Source organism: Hirundo rustica, chromosome 3 (assembly GCF_015227805.2).
Source record: "Hirundo rustica isolate bHirRus1 chromosome 3, bHirRus1.pri.v3, whole genome shotgun sequence".
NCBI lineage: Eukaryota > Metazoa > Chordata > Aves > Passeriformes > Hirundinidae > Hirundo > Hirundo rustica.
The window spans coordinates 1,798,536-1,821,107 of record NC_053452.1 but is presented as its reverse complement, the minus strand read 5'-3'; the positions used below and the strand labels follow the sequence as shown (position 1 = coordinate 1,821,107).

At 40.6% G+C, this 22,572-nt stretch overlaps 1 protein-coding gene across 13 annotated transcripts in view; it reads right to left on the bottom strand.

Moving 5' to 3' along the window:
* EHBP1 (EH domain binding protein 1) overlaps positions 1-22,572 on the bottom strand; it is a 204,312-nt gene that overhangs the window by 69,019 nt on the left and 112,721 nt on the right. For 12 of the 13 annotated variants that reach the window (XM_040058768.2, XM_040058771.2, XM_040058774.1 and 9 more), the window contains 4 exons: positions 12,222-12,400; positions 11,536-11,584; positions 3,774-4,688; positions 1,681-1,824 (listed from right to left, as the gene is read on the bottom strand). In XM_040058768.2, the coding sequence (XP_039914702.1) occupies positions 1,681-1,824; positions 3,774-4,688; positions 11,536-11,584; positions 12,222-12,400 (1,287 nt within the window). The remainder of the gene's footprint in view (positions 1-1,680; positions 1,825-3,773; positions 4,689-11,535; positions 11,585-12,221; positions 12,401-22,572) is intronic. The other variant, XM_040058777.1, reaches the window with a different exon arrangement.

Sequence of the window (22,572 nt, the reverse complement as noted above, 5' to 3'; positions counted from 1 at the left end):
ATAGCCTGGACACCATCTTCATGATTGTCCAACTTCACATTGCCACCTACTCAGGGGGAAGCTCCTTTTACTGCTGTTTGGATTTCATTCGAGTCTAAACCAGAAAGTTTTGCTTCCCAAAACTCTGATCTGCATCAGAAGAGGCCTCGATGCTTAGGACATGGTAAAAGATGGTAAAAAATGGTAAAAGATGCTCTTGCTGGGCAGTGTCCATGCAGATAATTTTTACTGACACTTAGGAACTTTTCTGATCTTCTGATCTCTGACAAGATTGTGGTATTAACACAACTTCGACTGTTTTGAGCAGATTTTTCAAGGGAATCTAACCATCTTTCCAAGTTTTACCGGTTTTTAATATGAGTAAAGCAATGCTTTGTCCAACCTAATACAGAGAAAGAGATGAACAGGGTTTTTTTCTGATGTTAAAAAAAAAAAAATTAAAAGTACTACCCTGAGGCAGAAGAACTGACAGGGAAGATTTCAGCTCAAACAATAAAATACTAGCAAAGTTGTAAAACCTTTGAAAATAGGAGCTTGTAATAAAAAATGTTAGGCAACTTTAATTACAGCTGTTCCTGCCTGAGTAGTTGCCTATAGTAACTCTCCCCTAATGCCGTTTTCTTTATGGAAAGATAACTAAAAAAAAATCCAAAGTGAAATTTATACTAAAATATAGATTTCTAGGAAAAAACTTAAAAAACAAAATACGAAAAAATAGTTTCTATATCATTATACAAATAGGTATATAAATAAGACTTGTCTGGGTATATGAATATATTTCAAAGTAAAATGAAGTGTCTGTCTACAGAGAGGAATTTCTACCAAAAAAAAACCCAAACAGCACGGATTCAAGAGAGTTAAGAAAATAAAATGAAATGTGTAAATAAATCACTGTCTCCAGTTTTTGACTGTATGATCCCACCCCTGTAAAGAGCAGAATCTGTCCCTCAGGACTCGACTCTGAAAGGTGGGAATGTGTACAGATTCCAGCCTTTCTCTGTATCATTATTTTTCAGTTACATTTACATTCTCAGCTGCCAGTACAGTCTCTAATGTGCGACAGTTAGAATCACAAAACCTGCATTGCAAAGGTTTGCATAAAAATTAATTAGCTTTCATCTCCAGAGAGCAGGGATCCTTCCAGGTCACCATGGAAGCCACTGGAGATGCAACCACAGCTGCATCAACACTGGAGCTCATTCCCCAGCTCCACTTTCCCCCCTCATCAGCATAATCAACTTTGGTGATAAAAAGGAATCGTTTCATCAACTCTTTTACAAGACTGACACAAGCACCTCCATTCACTGCAACAACACTTCTCAAGTAACGAGGAGCTCACATCAGAGGCTCAAGGAAATGATTTACATGAACTGAAAGAGAAGTAATCAGAAATAGCACAAATTACTTCACTAGCGTTTAGCGAGAAACATTTGAGCTCCATCCCACCACAAACTGCAGCGCCAATCAAAGGAGGCGCTCCCACGCTTCCGCTTCCAGGGAAGTGGGAAGGCACCTTTCTATTTGCCACAACGTCGGGAGAAACAGGTTTTAAAAGCGAATGGAGGACACGTGACACACCAAACCTGGAGAAGAAACGCTCTGCAAGGACAAGCCCCCCCGCGACAGCACACACAACGCATTTCAACTCCGTAAACTGCAAGACTGGCCAACGTTCCTTACGTCGTTCAGCTGCTTAGTGCGGGCTGGGATGAGGGCACTGCTTAGTTGTTTACTCCCTGCCTTTAATGCTGCATCTCTTCTTGCTTGCTCAAGCAGAACTCTCGCTCGTTCTTTAAGTTCTTCCTGTCTTGACAACATACGTTGCTTAAAAATAAAGAAATATAATTAACAGCAAGGCAGCCTCGGGGTACTGAACATTTATACACTAGTTAATAGCCAGAGGCCTTCCTATACAATAAAGGTCAGGAGCCACATGAATTATGTCTTCGTGAGGTGACAGAGCATTCTACAGAAATGAAAAGATGATCAAAATGTAAAAAAAAATGAAGTCGTGGGCCTTTATAATGTAAATAGTTCTCTTCCTTCCCCTTAAAAATTAATTTCTATCAACACTTAATGCCTTTAAACTGCAACTGTGGAAAAAACCCAACCGGCTTCATAGAAGCCATGTCAAACGTGCTATGTGTTTACTTTTTTACTTTAATATGTATGCAAATATAACTACAACAAAAAAAGCTTTGTTGGCTACTTATATGGGTGCCACTCACTTATAACTTAAATTGAACACAAAGAGGCTGGGTACAAGGCAAAAAACCCTGCAAAAATATCTGCTTCTACTGAATTGATGAATATGCACAAGGAAGTCACATCTTCATACCAAGGACTGGGTTTATTTGCAGAGCAGAAATAGCAAAAGGGGGTTCTGCACAGGCAACACGAGAACATGAGCAGCTCCCATGCAGACCCACTCCCAAGGGCTGCTTTCTCAGTCAAGGTCAACTATGAAGAGTGGGAAAATGCATCCCTAGGCCTTGACATGGGCCAGGGCTGGGCCAGGTGTTGCCTGCTGCGCTCCTGCAACAACCACGTGGAAATGGAGGTGGTTGGCTCTAACCAGCAACCGAGTGTAGGTTCAGAGGGAGCCTCATAGCTGAGATTTTATTCCCATGTGCAAATGCACCGATAAAATTAACATTGAAGAACTGCCTCTAACACCCCTGCCCATGAAAATCTTCACAGAGAACAAATCCTGTCTCCTCCTGCTCTTTTATTCTGTATGGGCCAAGCTGTTCCTTTCTCATCCAGTACATGAAGATGATGACGATGATGATGATGATGATGAAAAGAAACCTCATAAGATTTCACTGATTAAAGGAAAGAAATTACCTGGCTCTGGAACCAATATTTGGCCATTATCACTCAACTATAGACTGCTTCTCTTGCAATAAAATGATCTTTATGGTGCTTACTCAGAAAAAAAAACCCCAAAATAAACAACATAAAAATATTTGAAGCAATGCACACTACCAAAAGACTGGATATATTCTTTTCTTACCAGAGCTAATGGCACAAAGCCCAAACTGAAGAAAACTCTTCACAGGGGTAAAATTATAAGCTAGCTTTAGCATTTTTGTAGGTGGAGGTGATAACATGTTTTACATATTTTTATGATGATATGATTTATTGATAATGCTCAGCATATATATAACATTCAACTTCCATTCTCACAATAAATCTGCAAAGTAGGTGGGCATACACTGTTATCTTTATGGAAAGGAAAATGACATTGTGGTGAAGTAACATGCCTTAGGCCACTCAAGGGAAAGCAGCATAATTTAACAGTCTGGAGTCTCTACCTCATCATCCTGGCTATGTTCATGAGACTCTGTGGCTTCCCAGACAAGATTTTGAAATATCTTTAATAAATTTTAAGGTATTCAAAAGCTTTACATTTCTTAATGGATTGATATATTTTTCCAGTTTTTGCTTCAGTATGCAACACTCAGAGGAAACGAGTTGCAACAGACAGTGGCAAAAGCTTTGGAGCCATCTTTGAGACAGTTGAGAACACAAATTTCTTTAATTAGAGAGAGATTGGAAAGATCAACAGAGAGACAATTTCTATAAATTAGCTTTTAATCAAATGATTGTTTTTCAGCACCACCTACTTCTCAGGCAAAATATTTACTGCCCAAAAATAAAAACACACTGCTCACCTCACCATTTATGCCGAAGATTTGGTGTAAATTACAAACACAGAGAAAAAACTTGAACAGCACCTCCATCCTAATTCACAGGCACAAATGTCTTACCTGGGCTGTTTTTGCAGTTTGATCTGCATGATTTAAAGCTGTTCTGGCATCACTGTCAGAATCAGATTCTGTTTGCCTCGGAGAAGCATGTGGTTTCTTTGCAAGATCTGTATCCACATTATAGGAGAATCCAGGCTTAGAAGTAGGAGATAAACTCGGTTTTGTGACAGGTGAACCGGGATCTGCTCTTGTGCTCTCTGTGGATCCTATACATCCCAGCTTTTCTTGCTCTGAGAAACCAGGGGTACTGTCTAAGCTCTGGTGTCTCTTCTTGTTGTTATCTTCACAAGCAACTGTGGGAGACATATCCTCTTTTTGATCACTGACATGTGCTAAGTCACTGAAGTCTAAAGTGTCAGCTATCAGCAATTTCTTCCTTCCCGACACCGGCTGCGCTTGCGTCACGTCTGTACCGCCACACTTCCCGATTTCTTCAGACGCAGAAGTCCTTCCAGAGCTCTGCTGGGATTTCTGTGGATCCGTGTCGCTTCGAGTCCTGCGTGAAGAAGGGGAAGCTGTGCTTGGGCTCAGATGGTCGTCAGGAGTCTGGTGCTCGCTCTCAGACTCGCCGACGCCGCTGTCGTTTACGAACACCGAGTCATCCTGCGAGGCAAAGTCTGCCAAGCCGCTGTCCGGGGGGTGCAGCTCGGGCTCGCGCTTCAGGTCGTTCAGCTCTGCGTAGAACTTCTCCTGGTCCACGGAGCTGTTGGTGTCCGTCTCGTAGTTCCCCACTTTGTAGGTGCTCTTACTGCTGTTCTCCTCTATCTGAACCACGTTCAGCTCCTGGCCGCAGAAATGTGCCCTGATCTGGTAGAGATAGGTCATGACGGTCAGTTTGTCAGGGATGGCTAACAAAACCATGTCCGAGGGCTCCAGCAGTCGCGATATTCCCAAGCTGGCAAACCCGTCGTAAGCCTTTAAAGACAGACAAAATAAAGGTCACGGTGTGGCGGTTTCAAAGTAATCAAGCCTAATACTACATCCAATACTACAGGAAGTACATGGTTCTGACTCTATTACTTATTCTTTTGGCTTCGTTATAGCCATTATTACTTTTTGGTGCACCATCCAACATCCAGCTCATTGATTTTTTTCCTGATGGCTTCTACGTATGTCCCAGGATATCTTCACAGCAAAGCAAACTGAGAGGATGTAGCCAGCAAAAACACTCAACATGGCATTGTTTAAAATATTTTTAACATACTTCAATGCCATACTACACTAAAATCTTTCGTTACTCAAAATTATGACACTTCTATGACTAAACAGCTATTCATGAAACTGCAACTCGAAAGCCCTTCCTTTTGCACTAGGAAAGCCTACCAATATCTTAAATGGTTCTCACTCAAGTAGCAGGAAACAAGCAAACAAAAAAAAGTCTAAGAGTTGGGAAAAAAAGGAACTCAGGATGGCTTCTTAAGATAAGGAACAAAGATATAAGAAACACGACACTAATCCATCTTGAGCTTTATCACTGATGATCAACCTTCTGCCTTCTATTGGTCATGTAATTGCAGTGATTCCTGCTGATGAAAAACTATGTCCAGATAGTCAAAAAGAACACCACCACAGATTACTTGACACTAGACATAAATCACGTTAATCCATCAAGCAGGTGCATTTTAAAAACATTTGTTGATGCTAAATTTATACGAAAGAGAGAGTGAAAATCGTTCCCATTTCACTTTACTTTCTAAGAGCTAAACACTTGCAAGCCTCCCGCTTTGTGTGGCCACATTGTCTTCTTTTACTGCTGGCCCTTTAAGTGAGTGGGCTTGGTACATCAGGTTTTTCTAGTTTTGAAGAATTAAAGCCGTTTCTCAATTTACAATTAATTATTACTATCCTGGATTAACCTTGGAAGACAATATTGTGTTTCAAGGAAGCCTTTAAAAGGCCTCCTGTTAGCATAGATGCACTCAGTTAAAGCATGTGGGCTTCTCCTCCCCCAGGAATCCTGCAGCTCCTTTTCACCGTCTCCTGAAGGAGCTTACAACGTTCACAGTTCATCCTACACTATCTGGAACAAAAGCAGACGCTAGATTTAAGACATGGATGAGAAAACTGTAACACACATCACTGGCTTCAACTTTTCAACTATACATTTTCCTCTTAATTTCTTTAGTTTTAAAAGAATTGAGAAAAAAATAAAACCTTTTTTTTTTTTTTTTCTCTTTTTTCTTCAAATCCTCTTGTTTTTTATATACTAAGTATTCAACAGTGAGACAGAATGCAGGGCTGGGCTGGCCTGCTCCTGGCAGACCTGGATATTTCGTTTGCTCTGAGAAAAGGAGGCTCTCTCCTCCTCCTTGCAATGTCATCCCCTACTCAATGGTCAAACAGTTTTTGTTTCAGCTGCTTTTCAAACTCTGCTTCCAAAAGCTGGAATTTATCTTCTTGAAATTCTGCATGCCTCCTCTCATGCTCAGGTATAACTTTCCAAACCACTTTAGGTGAAGTAATTTTTATACCATTATAACAAATGATTCAGAGTTTATCTAGACGTAGAAATGGCCTGAATAATTTATTTTTAAGCTCTTCTGGCTCTCCCCATGCAATATGATTTGGCCTAAAATCATTGCTGGTATTTGGTGTGGTATTTCTTGGGAAGGTTTATTACTATGAGAGATTGTTATGCCATTTATAAATACAGAGCTGTGCTTAGATATAGGAGAAGCAGCAGCAGCCAACACGACTCTTCCATTTGCTGATACAAAACCTCAGATGGAGCAGAACAGCAGCAAAATTATAGGTGAGAGTGAGACCTTAACTTTTATCTTTGCTGTATTCCAGGTTCTGTGCTGCCCAGGTGCAGCTCTGAGCTCACATTCGGTGTCACTCAGCTCTCTGCACACAGCAGCGACACAAAACAAATCCTGTTCCTGCTGCACACCCAGGACAACTTTCAGCCCCAAAGCACATACAAGGGTGGCTGGAGGGAGGAACAAGAAGGATGGGACCTCGCAGCCTGGAGCTGGAATTGGACAATTAAACCCCAATGTGCAAATGCACCAAAACTTATAAAGATGTGAGACCTCGTGACCGTTTGTCCATTTTGTGACCATTCTTGGTCCACCTTGGGTGTAGCCCTGGTCAGGCCCTGTCCTGCCCAAGGTGGATCCTGGAGGCCTTTCAATAAATATTTTATTCTTTCCTACCTGGCTGGCCAAGAAAACTGATGCCTTGGGAAGGCTGAAATGAGACAGAGACTGGACAGAGCTGGAGAATAAAGTAGGGATTTATTGAATGGCCTCCAGGATCCACCTTGGGCAGGACAGGACCTGACCAGGGCTACACCCAAGGTGGACCCAAAATGGTCACAAAATGGACAAACGGTTACGAGGTCTCACACTTTGATCAGTTCTGGCCCATTTGCATATTGGGGTTTAATTGTCCAATTCCAGCTCCAGGCTGTGAGCTCCCATCCTCCTTGTTCCTCCCTCCAGCCACCCTTGTTTGTGCTTTTGGGGCTGAAAGTTGTCCTGGGTGTGCAGCAGGAAAAGGATTTGTTTTGTGCCCCTGCTGTGTGCAGAGAGCTGAGTGACACCGAGTATGAGCTCAGAGCTGCACCTGGGTAGCACAGAACATGGAATACATGGAAAATAAAACTTAAGGCACCAGGAGGGAACGGCAGCAATTGGGATGGTAGAAGAGGGACAGCTGTCATTTACAGCATCTTGGGAAACATAGCTGGAGGAGCAGGATCAGGCTGGCCATGGAGAAGAGGGAGCCAAGATGGGTGGAACTGAATAGACATGAGGAGCAAAGAGAGCAGTGAGCTAAGGGAGAGCAGTGCAGGGATCTGAGTGAGCAGCCTAAAGCGTGGCAGATACCAGGAGTGATGAATGCTCATATGACAGCAGAAACCAGGCTGGGCACGAACACGTAGCAAGTGTTGTCTGTGGACTAAAGGTAACGCCAGGATGTGTTGCTTGCTAAGTGGGTCAGTGCTGATTCAGTGGCACAAGTCACTTGTTACCCCACACTGCAGTAGTGGGAGTTACCATCTGAAGAATGACAGGACTTAAGGACAGGCACAGCAGTCCAGGGCAGCCAAAGCCCACAGACACTACTTGACCTACACTCCCTTTATACTCTCAATTTCTTATTTATATGCTAATAAAACTAAATTCTATGAGTATCTGCCAGGGTCTGTAAAATGAAGGTGAGGATAGTGTTTCAGGATTGTCAGGAAAGGTGCTTGCTTAGAAGTAACACTACAGCAGGATTGAATTTGGAATGATGGATATTCCCAGCACAGTTGCAATTGCTTTTTGCTGGCTGCTCAGTTCTTCTGGTGATGCCTGGGATCAAACACAGTTATTTCCCGCTGATGCCTGACACCTATTTCCCATCCCCTCTCACTCTCATCCTCATTTTTGCTTCCCTCCTTTCAAAGTACACTGGATATGCAGATTGGCATGCCAATGTTCTACAGACAGCAGCTCTAGAAATAGCAACTGTGTGTTCCGGATGTATGATCAGCAGTATGTGATGGGTTTTCCTTCACTACTAGAAAAGCTGGGAGCTTCCTGATATTCCAGCATACTTATAAATGCATCGTATTTCTGACGAGTTTGTAACATGGGATTAACAGAGTAAATTTTTCAAGTCAAATCACTTTTGTTAAACAGAGGCATAACTCAGCCCCGATTTTTGCAAATGTTTATTTCTCTGCATGCTTAACTCTGCTCCTACATGAACCTACTGATGCAAACAAGCATCTCCTACACATGCAATTAGATATGTTCTAGTGACTTTGTGGAATCAAATTGTAGAGGTGAGCAAGAACACCCATTATAAAAACATAACTCCAGCTTCAAGGTAGAGAATATTTTCCATTCTGACTCAATACTACCCCTGTAAGTCTGAATTCTTCTATTTAAATGTATAATTTTAAATTATTCCTTTTAAAAATTGAATATTTCATTAAGATGATCACTCAAGTTAAAATGTATTGTGGAATTTGTCAGAAATGACCAAGAACTGGGGAGCATCATAAAAATTGCAAGTGCCAACTGAACCTCCAAAAGATATACCCACATGATAAATGAAACAAGCTCCTCTAAAGAATAATTACAACCAGAAGTTCATTATTAGAGCCACACTGTTGTGCCCTTTTACTTTTCATTCCTATGTCTCATCAAAGATCCAGCCCAAGTCTTGTTTAGTAGCTCAAATTTTTAAAGTGCAGGACATGTTATTAGCAACACAGAATATTTCTATTGTTGGTAAGGAACTATAGTGCCAGTATGCTGACATTTTAATAATTTTTTCATTAATTTCCATTTAATTATAATCAAATGGACATATTAAATCAAATAAGCTGTTTAACTCTACTAGGAAGGCAATATGCATAGTTAGCTGTATCTGAGATTTAAGTAGGAGCACAACTCTTTGGACCAGCTGGGAAAGTATCCCTGCAATGATTGTAATTTTCTCAAAGATAATCCTGGTTCCTCTTTCATTCCTGACAGAAATTTGCATTTGCAATGTGCGCCAAAAATACCTTCCAATTCAGACTGATGCCAGTGTAGTAGTTGTCTGGGATTTTTTAAAAGCACGTATATTCAGGACACTAAGCCTATTTACCTATCTCCCAATGATGTTTTTTTAATTTTTTTTTTTTTTAAATTTACTGACAAGCTGATTGACAGACATCAATTGGGATCCATCAGCACAAGCACCACAGGCATTATTCCAATCATTTCCCAACTCTGTAACACACTGACATATTGGCCAAGATCAGATGTCACAGGTAAATACCCTTTTTTATTCAGCATGAGTGCAAGTGGTTGGTGTGTGTTATAAAGAACCTCCATAATTATATTCAGTATTTGCACTGAAACAGTTGTCTCTTAAGATTTCTTCTTCTTCTTCTTTTTTTTTTTCTTAAATTAAAATACAAACAAGGTCATGCACTTCTAAAAGATATAGTCTTATGGGTTAACCTTTAATCTATGGTTTTCCTTTTGGGGAGAGGGGGAGAGGCAGAAAAACATTTAAAGACAAAAAAAAAAAAAAAAGGGGAAAAAAAAGAGCTGCTTCAAACAAAGAAAATCATCCTATTCATCCAAAGATGTTATTTTAATTGGTTAGGAGGAATCATTGTCAAACGTGTTCCATATCTGCATGGAATTTGTAGGCAGCCATTGTTGGCAGTGCTGCATTCACTCCAACCAAGGGCACACGGGGTTATCTGGCAGAACTGTGTGAGACCAGGAAATAAATCTGCAGGAAGCAACTGAGATACTCAGTGAGGCTGTCAGGCAAAGGCGGGCAAAGTGATGAAAGAAATAAAAACTGCACAGTAACAACAATCACTATTCCTTCAATTCTGGGAACTATACCCTGTTAGAGAGGCAGGCTCGAAAGTTCACTGTTTGCCATCACAGTTTCACAAAGAAAAGATGACTGATCACGCTGCTCGCATTTTTAATTAATAATCTATTCTTTCTTTTTTTTATAATCCGGCTTAATTAGGCCAGAAGCTCAACAAAACTTGAAGCACAAAAACATATGGTCACAGAAAATACTGTGATGTCACAGATAATCCACTTAGGTCATTATAAGTCCTCCTATTATTATGAAAAAAAAAAAGTATCATCGGCCAAATACTCATTAGATAGGAGCAGCTCAGAGATATTTCATTATTTATAATACTTAAGCGCTAAATTAAAGACAAGTAACTCCCTGCCTAACACATAAGTGTGCAGGCACATTAAAATATAAACAAAATGAATTTTAATAAAGCACTTCCAGAAGTTCCACATAAGTAAATAATACTAGATTGTAGATATGTTTGCTATATAATATTGTGCTTGGTTAATTCATTTAAAGTATATTTTTATGCCTTCATCCCAGTTAAACTTAATGCTTTTTAAAGCAGTGTAAAAACAAAATCACAGCATTAAGAAGGCAGATACTTAAAAACAATTTTCAGACGATCTTCAGGAACAATTTTATTATCAGTGACTCACATGAAAATTGTAATTTCTAAACATGTCCCTAGGGCCCAACTGAAGCTTGTAACATGTCTAAAATAGTGAGCAGAAATAGAGTCTTCTGGTGATTCCCAAACTGAATTCCTGCTTCTTCCAGAGAAACTTCTTACATCTTGCACCTACACAAACTGGTTTAAAACAGTTGCACAGCACAAGTCTACTAACTACTTTGCTAGCATTTAATTTATTTCTAAAGTAATACCTCAACACTTTTTATCCTAAACCTCCTGAGTCGTGCGTGCCACTTCATTCAGCTGATGCAGCGTAAGAGGAGGTGCAAAATTTCATCTTTAAAAATGTAACAACCACCATCACAGCAACATCAACCATGCCCAGCTCCCAGAGCCTTGTTAAAGCAACAGCATGGGAAGCCTCGTGTGCCGCAGCCCAAGTTACATTTTTCATTTTTTTTTTTTTTAATTACGCGGCTGATTGGAAAAATCAGAGCAGCGCTCACAGAAGGCTGGCCAGGCCCCTCTTAATGTAGGCCAATGCAAATATGAAAGCCTAACTTGTTGTGAATGTTAAAACCATGACAAACTCCAGTCAATAACGCATCCGACTGGAGCCGCGGGAGGCCGAATACCTTCTGTGAGCTGCAGTTATGACCTTACAAAACAACAGCACTTCCCCAAAATTAATAAAAAACCCGCAGTGAAGTCAAAATTAAGGCTATGTGGTTTTTTGGTGGGTTTTTTTTTTAAAATTGTTTCGTTGTTGTTGTGGTTTTTTTTTTTTTTTTGCCTGGCAGTTCTTACCTTTTTGTTGTTCTCTTTAATATCTTGAGGATTCAAGGACTTGTAGTCACTGAGGGGGAAAATGGCACAGTGGGTATATAGAGCATTCGATAAAAAAGCAGCAGTTTTAAAACAAACTAAATCTAAAAATTTTGAACATACAATAATATCGCACAGTAACTAGCAATTTCGCAGCAATTCAATCAAGGAAACTAATAGCGTGGAAAATTAAAGGAATAAATAAATAAATAAATAAACAAACACCGATTACATGTTTCATTGCCTGAAGCTCTCCATCTAAAAAAGAAGTTAAGGCAGGGACTAGAGGCCAGCCTTGACAACCAAATTTACCAGGAGGTAATCCGTCCTTGTCAGCATACAAAGAGCTTATTCCTCTCATCTCATTTCAACGCTGGCGCAATTCTCATAATCATCTTGAAGTCAGTTCTTTGTATAAGATTAAGAAGAAGAAAAACAAATCACAGAGAGGGGAGAAATAATTGTTTATGCAACAAGGGAGAGCAAAGAGGTCACAAAGTTTGAGCGTTCATAAAGCTGGTTTCTTAGAAAGGACGGTTCCCTGCTTGAAAGCAAAGGGTGAAAACAGTTCGGCATCTAAAACGCACTGGTATTTGATTTTTAAGTCAAGAAATTGTTCGGTATTTCTATGAGAGTTAGCTTATGCAGGCAAAGAGTACACAACTTACATTAGGTCTGGTCTAAAGTGATGTAATATTGCACAAAAGGATAAGCCATTTCTCCACGACGTGGTAAAATTGGTGATTTTCACTCCTCTATAGTTTTTTGTAACTTCTTTGCACCACACGAGCAGTGACTGACTAGCGTTTGGCTTTCTCCCCAAAACAGGACTTGGTATTGGGCTTGGCTGGAAAGAGAAAAAAAAAAGGAAAAAGAGAGAAGATAAAAGAATTTAATGGAAGATGAGAATTAACATTAATTGACCTGACTAGATGATCTGTATCCTTTGATGTGAGTTTAGGTCCTTCACAGCTGTCAGTTTACAATGACTGTAACTTGCAAAAGACACAAATCGCAAGTTATTATCTACAGTTGTTGCCCCGGGCACTTGTCTCCCAAGGATGCAGATATACAGGATTCCAGATCCACACAGGGGAAGAGGCCAACAATCGTACCAGTGGAAACACCCGTGCTGAAACACGGCACAGCCCCGTGATGCACAGCCTTGAAAACGCTTCCCAAAATGCAGCCAGGGAAAAGCATCCCCACAAGCCCTTCCACAATCAAAGTCACGGCACGGGATTGATGGATTCCTCTGGTACAGGCTCCAGAGGAGAGTTTTTGGTGCTCTTTCTGTGCCAAGTGAGCGACTGCATAAATGTAATTACGGCCCCCCGTTTCTGAACAGCCACTTCCAACCGTGCCCAAAGAGCCGCCTCTTCCAGGCTATAGCTTTTCTACGTGGAAAAGGAATTTTGGAAAATTAAAATTGTTATCAGAGGGTGGTTTCTACCAAGTGTCATTAGCTAACAACCATTAGATCATCATTAGCTAATAACGACCGTTTCCAAAAAAGTTATTTTGACCCTGCAGTAACATTTCTGTGGGCATAAACCAAGAAATAAAATAGAACGCTTCAGGCATTTGGCAGACTGTCCAATGCTCCTCAAATTCAGCATTCTGACTGCAGCAGATGTTTTCAAGACATATACACTTACCTCCCCAGAAAAATACTGTCACTTTAAAAACTTCTTAGATCTAACCAAACAAGCAGAATGTGACTGGTGCAAACCCTACATCTGAATTACGGTGAAAGAACTGAAATCCCCTATCCTTTCAATGTCATATAATTAAAAGCATATATACACAACAAACAAGCTCTCGATGCACTTCAGAGCCAGAGAGTTGCCAAATTAAGACAAATTAAGAGCAAGTAATTTACTGTATCGCAGACACCGAAGTTTATGGTCAAATGGGTTTACTTGTTATTGTCTATTTGTGAAAGACCAACGATGCCCCCCCTTGACTGAAGCCTGTCAGTGCTCAGCAATTAGCTGCTATCAACTCATCTGTTTTCACTGCTTCTGGGGAAAAAAAAAAAAAAAAACAAACCAAAACCAAAACAGTGCACAGAGCCCGGGGAAGTAATTTTTCATTTATTGTCACAATCAGCCCTAAAAGTTGTTGTATAAACACACTGCCTCCTCACCAGACAGAAGAACTGCTAACTCATTTATAAAGTGCAAAAGGTATACCTTGTTGAGATTTTTTTTTTTAATGCCACATCATACGCACAAAAAAACTTGCTAGAAAGTGCTTGTGTTTTGTAATCCCGTCAACGATTCAAATCGGCATGAACAAATCCATTAAGGATGAGACAAATATCTCCAAACACACTGAATTAACAGCTTTAACAGGAATATACAAAATAGGAAAGGAAAAGCAGCAATAAATTATGAACTTTACCATGCACGAGATTTTAATCAGAGAAACAAATATTGCGTAAGAGCTGCCAGACTGTTACTCCAGATTCAGTGAAGTAATTGAGAGGTTTTTCTCTTGTTTTCTTCACAACTTGAAGGAAAACCCAGTAACTAATCACTGACCTCAAATTTAAGGTGCTATGTTACTTAAAATATATCTGCTGTTATAAGTGATATATATGGAAATAGCGCTACTAAGAGAAAATTACTAAAATAGCATTATCAAATTGTGGAAAGGTGATATTTTAACAAATTATTAAAGCAAAATACTACTTCTTAAAATCACAGAGCACTACTTACCAGATATATTAAATGTTAATTATAAAGGCTTAATACTTGTTGATGAAACTATCAACAAAAATGGTAAATTTTCCAGTCACACCAAAATGCCTTCTGGTTAACTCTGAAATTGCCTTAGGCAATATTGCCATTTAAATGCTTTAATTACTTATCCAACAAACTGAAGATGCAACCGAATTTAAAACCAGAACGAAATACAAAGGTATTAAACCAAAGAATCTAGCAGAAGTTCACTCTTTATTTAAAAAAATATTTAAAAATCTATTTTAAAATGTATTTAAAATTTTCAAGGTTTAAAAAGATAGACTGCAATGCCTTGAAAATCTATATTTAGACTGGAGCTTTTTTCTGTGTTTGCCTTTCCAAGGTTAGATTTTCTAAAAGCACTTTATTCAGAATACGGAAGATTTAGGACGGGCATAATGTGCATAACATGGACGATTTTCTCTTCTCTTACCTGATAAAGCAGAAATTGTATAAGGTTTTCTTTCCACACTAATTAGTCCACGCTTTTTTGATAAAGGTGAAGTTAATACCATGACAATGTTACGCTCCTAATCACCACCTGCGTCAAAGCTTTCATTATTTAATCTATGATAAAAGCATTCAACTCCAGACACAATGGGAATACAGAAGTAAAGGCAGAACTGTGTGTGGGCACTTGACACACCTTCAGAGGAGTTAACAAATGTTAGTTTTAGCTTCTTTCTCACGCGTGTGTGAAAAACCATTATGCAAAACATTTTCTTTTGATATTTGTATGTTGGACATATTAATCACTGGCTTGGTGCAAACACAATTCCTACCAAGTGCCTATTTCCAGCATCCATCTGCTCTAGATGATTGGTAGGAACCAATCAGATGAAATGAAAGTTTAATCGTTTTCTTACACCGTTCTTCCAAACGACACAGCAGTCACGACTTGCCTTTTTGAGCTCAAAAGCCCAAGTCCCTGCAAACTCGGCTGGAAGTGCCGCTAAAAAGCCCGAGATATCCACTCCAGGATTGCCAGAGCTGCTCACTGATCCACAGGTTATGGAATCGAACACAGCTGGCTCCCGTCCAGCCGTGGAGCACCCGCACGGCGAGCGCAGAGGTTCCGGAGCTGGTCCCTCCCGGGGTAGCTCAGATCTAAATGCGGCATCACGTGGATGGATTTAACAGCTGGAGTCAGCACTGGCTTCAGGGATAGCTTCGTTTCGCACTCAACAAAAGCACCAAAGTCTCTATTCTTCTTTTTACACGTTCTGGAAGCTCAGTTCATATGTTTTGTAGTGCATGCGTTTTTTCTCTTGGGAGATTATCCCATCAGATCATTACTCCGTGCTAACAAGAGGACAAGAGCTTCAAGCATTGGCCTGCATCCCCATACTTGAAAATATCCAAAATAGTTGTTCTTGCTGCTCTGAGGAACCCAGCACCAAGCAGGGCGATGGCTCACAGAGCGAGGGTTGAGCTGCACCTCTGACACACAGCCCAACGGTCAGGAGAAGAAAATCAAGACTGGAATGTGACGGGAACATGGGGCTGTGACACAGCCAGGATGAAAACTGTAGGGGCTCAGCCTGAGCACCTCAAGGGCTTGTAGACAAGTTGCACGGGGGTAGAGGTGTTTAAAGAAAGCAAGAGTGTTGAAGCCCAGAAGAGAAAGATGCTGAGAGGAATAAGGTGGATAAGGAAAACGATTTGTAATCTAGGTGGAAGACTTATGTGGTTTGAGTTTTATATTAACCACCACAACTCCTAGAAGAGGAAAGCAGCTGAGACAACCACCCAGGACTGGTAATTAACTGCAGGAGAGGAAGCTAAGATTGAGATAGGGCTGAAAGTCAGAACCGGGAAGACCTACAAACAATGAACAAGCAAGTTTTGGGTTTTTTTTCCCTCAAGAGGCAAGTACAGACACTGGCCTCTAACTTATTTGACTGAGCAAAATAAAAGGGATTTTCCCGTTCCCCTATCAAAACCAAGATGCTGTCTGGGCTCACTGAAAATTGTGCAACCATTAAAATGCAAGATAAGCTAAGTGAAAGTAGAGGCACAAGTGAAAATGTGCAGCACGTGGCTGGATGTAGAAGTAGTTCAGAAAACTCAGCTGAACTAAACAGTCTGAAAAGATGAATTAAGGTGCAATAGAAACAAGATGCCAAATACATTTCAGTCAAACAGATAATTTTATACCCACAAAATGATATTCTAATTTTTTTTTTTAACAACACAGGACTTCACCCATAGGAATGTCCCATCAGCTTGGGAGGATTAAAAATTGAATTTGGCTCATTTATTAGAATTTATGCCTTTGGCAAGGTCTGTATGTGTCCAACATGCATTCAGTTTTGTTTATTCCGGACTGTGGAACAGTCTGAAAAAAGTGGGTTTTACTAGTAACAGGAATATAAAATACAATATGGAAAGAGTCTGCAAAGACAGAATAGAATAGAACAGCTTTCTGTTTTATTCCAAAAATGGAGAAAACATCCTCATGACCCTTGCTGTGCTGAGATGTTCTTTACTTAGGGTAGTAAGGTATTTTTTACATAACAGGTCGCCATAAGATTACAATTTAGTGACACATCAAAATACAAGTGGCATTGCTCTTTGATTTCAGTAAGGGAAGATCAGGCATGTATTAGAAAATACACATTTCCTAGAAAGAAATGGTAGTTCTGCTATTCTGTTACTCTGATAAACAAATTTATCACTTCAGGAGTACATTGTTTAACTTTGTGCTCTCTATTTGCATGGTGCAAAATGTCTCAGGTTCCTACCGCCCCTAAAAATGAAGGAGATATGAAAAGCTGCTGGACACATGTTACAGATTCACTGAATTTCTCTCCTATATATGATTAATAACAAGCATTTAGGTAACCTCCAGGTTTCATCAGCAGCAGACATCTTAAAACTTCGCCCTCCTCACTCTTCCGACTGTGCCTACAGCTAACGTGGATATGCAATAAAATACAAACTTTTCTCTCAAAAGCCTTAGGCATAAGCTTTTAATTGCTTATCATTTTACAGGTTTAATTTTGGCACAACCAAACCAGTCCACGTTCAGTCACAACCCAACATTTAGACATCTGCCTGAGCTGACACGATGCTCTCGTGTTTGAACGTGGCAAGGTGAAGAGGAAGGTGAAATCCTTGGGACACACCTCGAGTTGGGTCAAGCAGGTCTGATTATTTCACACAAAAGGGTTTTCAGTTGCCTGTTATATATTATATTTTGATGGCCAGGAGTCTGGAAAGAGCTTTTCCAAACCACGCCTGGGCAGAAGGAAAGGAAAGCAAGCCTCCAGATGGCTGCCTCCGGTTACTTTTACTCTGAGCACCGAGGAAGTGGTCTGGTAGAATATGACAGCCTGTGATCGCACAAGTGAAACGCGCACGTGCGTATAACCTACAGGCATCCAGCGCACAGAGATGGGAGAGAGTGCAGTAACAAAGGCTACTGCTAAGTACTTCATTTTGGAACTTCTGTCATTATCTGGTAGCCTCCTTTTGCCTTTTCCTTTGTCTAGTAATGACGTACCGTTTTCTTAGCCGAGTCTTTTAGGGTTTCGGTTTGGTTTTCATTGTCAGGGATTAAAAGGATGAAAGAACCCAAGAATTCAGAACTAAACCCTAAACCTTCAGAACCAAACTTCACAACACGTCAACCGCCGGACAATTGCCTCGCTTGCGCAACAGGACACGAGGCTGGCTGCTCGCGGCAATCAATTAAGAGCAAGACAGAGGATTTATTTCCAGATGATAACCTCCCCCGTGGATGTTCTTAGCAGAGAAGAACAGGACCGCACAGGAGTGTGGGCAGCTACCTCACCAGGCTGAGAAGCCCTAAATTTATTAGCTAATTGCAAGGAGAAGATTATGTTAATGAACCGGTAAAAAGAGAAACAAATCTGAGGCAACATAATGAATGGGTTACTTATGCGGAAGTAATTTCACCTGATGGTCAGTACAGCCAGGGAAGAAGTTACGGCCGTCTCCTTCTCCGACTGACCTATTAAAAAGGGATTGGCCGAGGCTCACCTAGCTTCTCTTCCCCGAGGTTGCATAATCTTTGTCTTGAACGCCGCGTTTTCAATTAAAAATCTCAAGGAAAGCTACGTAACTCACGCCATTAAGCAGAAGCGAGCACGGAGCGCAGCCTCTGATGATTACACGTATTTCGAATGTAACAGTATGAACGGATGACATGCAGGGACGGGGCCTCATTTTTGTGCTCTCAGAAGACGGGCAGCTTCCTTGCGTCCACCTTCCTTCCTCCAGTTGTGCCGGTGGCGTGTGGGCTGAACGCTCTGCTCTCATGTCATCTGCGCTGGAAGCCCAGATGAGCTACCAGGATGCTGCTGGTTCACAATCCCTGGCTCTCTGCCACGACGGGAACGTTCAGGGTTTTGGGCAGCTTGCCAGAATTAAGCAACTTAAACCACAGATGAGGAATAGCAATTTTCAAAGCTTTTAACTTTGTTAAAATGTGAACTGAACTAGCAAAACGCACCTCCCTGGGCCCAAGGCTATCTCTGCCACATTTCAAAGGCCTGCAGCAAACAATGGAAGTGTTAGAGCTTGTCAGAAAAGGTCACAAGAATCTCTTCTAAAAGAAAGCACAAGGCAAACTAAAAATGAGAGGCACTGCCAATTCTTCCTAAAAACAGTGAACTCTTGTTGCTTTTGCAGGAATTTCTTTTGACAGAGCCATTAAATAAACACAAGTCATTATCCCACTCACTCGTCTGAACATTTCAACGGAGATGTTTTTTTCAGGCAACCTTCTGATGTTGGCTCATTAAAGGTGACATTGCTCAGAACTTTATAGTTACCTATTTTGTAAATCTACTGCATCGTTTATATTAATGCCCAACCGTAGGCAGATTTATGGAAGCGTTAGCCATGAGAAATCTTTGTTTTAAATACTTGAGAACACCACACAGATGCCAGATTTGTGCAGGTATGGCAGTAACAAAGAAAAACAATCTCTGTTTGGAGCACTTGGTATTTTTAAGCCTGGTATTGGTGTCACAGTACCTCTGAAGGCCATAGTGCACCTCTTGGCTGACAGTGGAAATAAAATCAGAATATTTTACAATCCTGCATGAGGTTCTGGTACCCATGAGGTGCTGGTACCCACGAGCTGGCACCAGGCATAAAGACGGATATTCTTAAAGCTCCTGAGGACAGCAAGAGATAAATGAGAATTTAATGGAAACAAGTTTTGCCTTGATAAACTACTGCAGCTGACTCTGTGTAAACAATCACAAGATGGAGATTAACAAAGTATTGCTTCCCTCCTCAGTGGTAAAGAGAAGCTGTTCACAGATGATGGGGAGACATCCGAAAGGCTCAGTACCTTTTTTCCACATCTGTCTTCATTCCACAAATCAGATGGAAGTTGGAGACTTGCATTACTCAGACACAGAAAGGTCAGGTTTCAGCCCCATGTGGAAACAGCTTAGATAAGCCAGAAGCTTTCAGATCAGCTGAACACATTTAATGAAATCCTAAGGTACTGGGAGAACCAATATGAAACAACATCCAAAAAAATGGTCAGTTTGGAAACTTGAACACAGGGGAGAGTATTAGAAGAGTAGGAAAAGACCACATTTCCTTTCTAGCCTTTAAATGCATAAGAAAAAGGACAAATAGCAAAAATGCAGACAAGCAAATGAAAAAGAGGTGGAACAAATAATTAAGGTGGTTCTTAGGACAGGAAAGCTCAAAGAAGACAAGCAACAAACATTAATTCGTCGTCAAGAAATCACGAGCAGCAGTCCAGGTTCCTTCTGCAAGAGGGAAGCAGGGATCAGAGAAGCATCAAATAACAGATTACAGAGGGAGCTGAGCTCTTTTAATTGTCTTTCAAGGTGCTCTCATGAGGAAGCACGGAAAACAGAGCCTTAATGAGACTCATATAGGTGCAAACAGGCTGGAAGACAATATCCAAGACTAGATTTAAGTGATTCTTGGAATTCTGCATTTAAAGGGGTTCTGCAAGAGTATTTCTCAGGTTCAGGGAAAGTCTGAATTAGGAAGGTGAATGATGCACTGGACAAGAAGCTGAGAGGGACACTGAATGCACTAAAAGACCTCCAATCAAAGCAGTAACGTTCTGAGAAAAGCACTACGGAATTCAATAGGTACAAGTGAAACGCAGGAAGGAGCAATCATTTACATAAATGCAGGATGAGGAAAAACAGGTTAGGTAACAGCTCTTCGCAAAAGGATATGGGGGAAACAGTCTATTCAAACTGAACAGAAAGTCAACAACATCAGGTTGCTGTGAAAAAGACAAACATTGTACCGAGATGTACAGACAGGAATAAAGCTTGCAAGACACAGACGCTGCCTCTCTCACTCCACTCAGCATCAACAAAACCACAACAAAAATTTCATGTGCAGTTTTCCCTGACGCAGAGCGTAAGGAAGATGAGCCCAAAGAAAGATCAGGGGGAAAAAAAGAAAGAAGCACGAAGAAAGCCGAAGCGCATTTAGGTCATTTATGGGTCCGAACAAATGATAGGGGAAAGTGACATGGCAAAACATGTTTTACATGGAGCATGTAAAATTCCAAAGAAGCAAGGAAACTCTTTGGCCCCACAGCAGCGTTTACCAAAACAGCGACAGGCTTTAGCTGCTAGAGGTCAGACATCAGGAGGAGCAATCTGTTCTACAGTAAAAGGAAGCACTCAAGACTGCTCAGGAAGCCCATGGATGTTTCATTACTGTGAAATCTTTCATTTTGTAAAGGAGAACTTAGGCTTTGTGCAAGTAGAAAGACCAAGGAGCCTGGCAGAGCCTCCTGCCGTGCTCTGGCAGCACGGGGAGCAAGCTGGAAAACCCCGAATTCCCACCAAGCAACACTTCCCACCGGCCTCTCGGTTCAATCACCCACCAAAAAAAACCCCATTCCCCAATTTAAAAATTAATCCCAGCGTGGAAGTCCTGATACTATTCGTTCCATAAGCAACTCATGCACCAATCCCCCTACGTTAATCAGATCTCCTTGCAAAGCACAGCATATTTTGCTTTTTTTCCTTCCTGGCACACACAGCTATCTGAATCCACAGGCAGTTCAATAACCACTAACAAGTCTCCAAATGAAAAACCGTACAGCTGTACAGTTTACAGCTCTCAGTTGTTCAGGAGATTGGCTATTGACTGTAACCAGGCAAGGCTCTCTCCCAGTCAGCACATTTCCACAGAGTCACAAAGCCACTTTAAAATCTAGGATACCTTAGAAAGGTTTTGTCATCTGCAAGGTGAGAGTTCAGGTCAAACCCAGGACAACAGCCAGAAAAACCCCACCGATTACAGCTGGGTGAAATGAGGTATTTAGCAACTCTGGTAACCAAATCAGCTCTCAGCCACAGCAGAGATGTCACAGACTGAACTGAGAGACAAAGATTACCTAAGAGGGTTTTAAAAAAAAAACCAAACCAAAACAGGATGACAACACTCGAAAAAGACTTCTCTACCAGAAACAGAATGCTTCACTCTCAAACACCATCCATAAACAACACGGAAAACAAAAAGAAGCATTACTAAATAAAGCAAGTGAAAAATTAAGGAATGGCAGGCTTGAATATTCTTGCTTTAGTTGCCCAACAGAATGAGCATTATTTAAGCAGTGTGAAGGCAGATTGTTATCTTTACCTCTCTGAATAGTACCTTATTCTGTGAATAGTCCCCACGGAATAACAGCCACCACTCAAGGATTCAATGGCTTAATGAACATAACGAGACTGGCACAATCTGGAGCTTAATTTGCATGCAGTTTGAATATTTTTGCTTTATTAGTTTAATTTCAAAATAAAAAGTAAAAGTAACAGCAATTCAAGTGCCACTTGGCTTAACGTATATTTTTCCAGGAATTCTTACATTATTCAAATTCGCTAATTGCTAGGACTCGTTCAGCTAAAAGGAGAAATGCATGTTAAATGAAAATATCCTTTTTGTTTTATAACATGTAATTAACACAAGCTTTTCTAGCTTCAACACTGTCAAATCTATCCTCTTGAAAAATACACACATAATTTTCATGCGACAAATTAAATTTGGTGCGGTTATGCTTTTAGCACTCAACAAGTAAAAGCTTGTAAATGAAAAGCTGAAGCATAAAGGTATGGCAAGTCTCATTTAAGAAATCAAAATCTTTGGGAGAGAGGAATTCTCTCCTGCAGAACTCAAGAAAAGCTGCTAATAATTAAATACTGCCTCTGATTAACACTTTACACTGCTTGTTTATGTTGAAAGTCCTTGTTTAAGCAGATCGTGATACAAACCTAATCAAGTCACT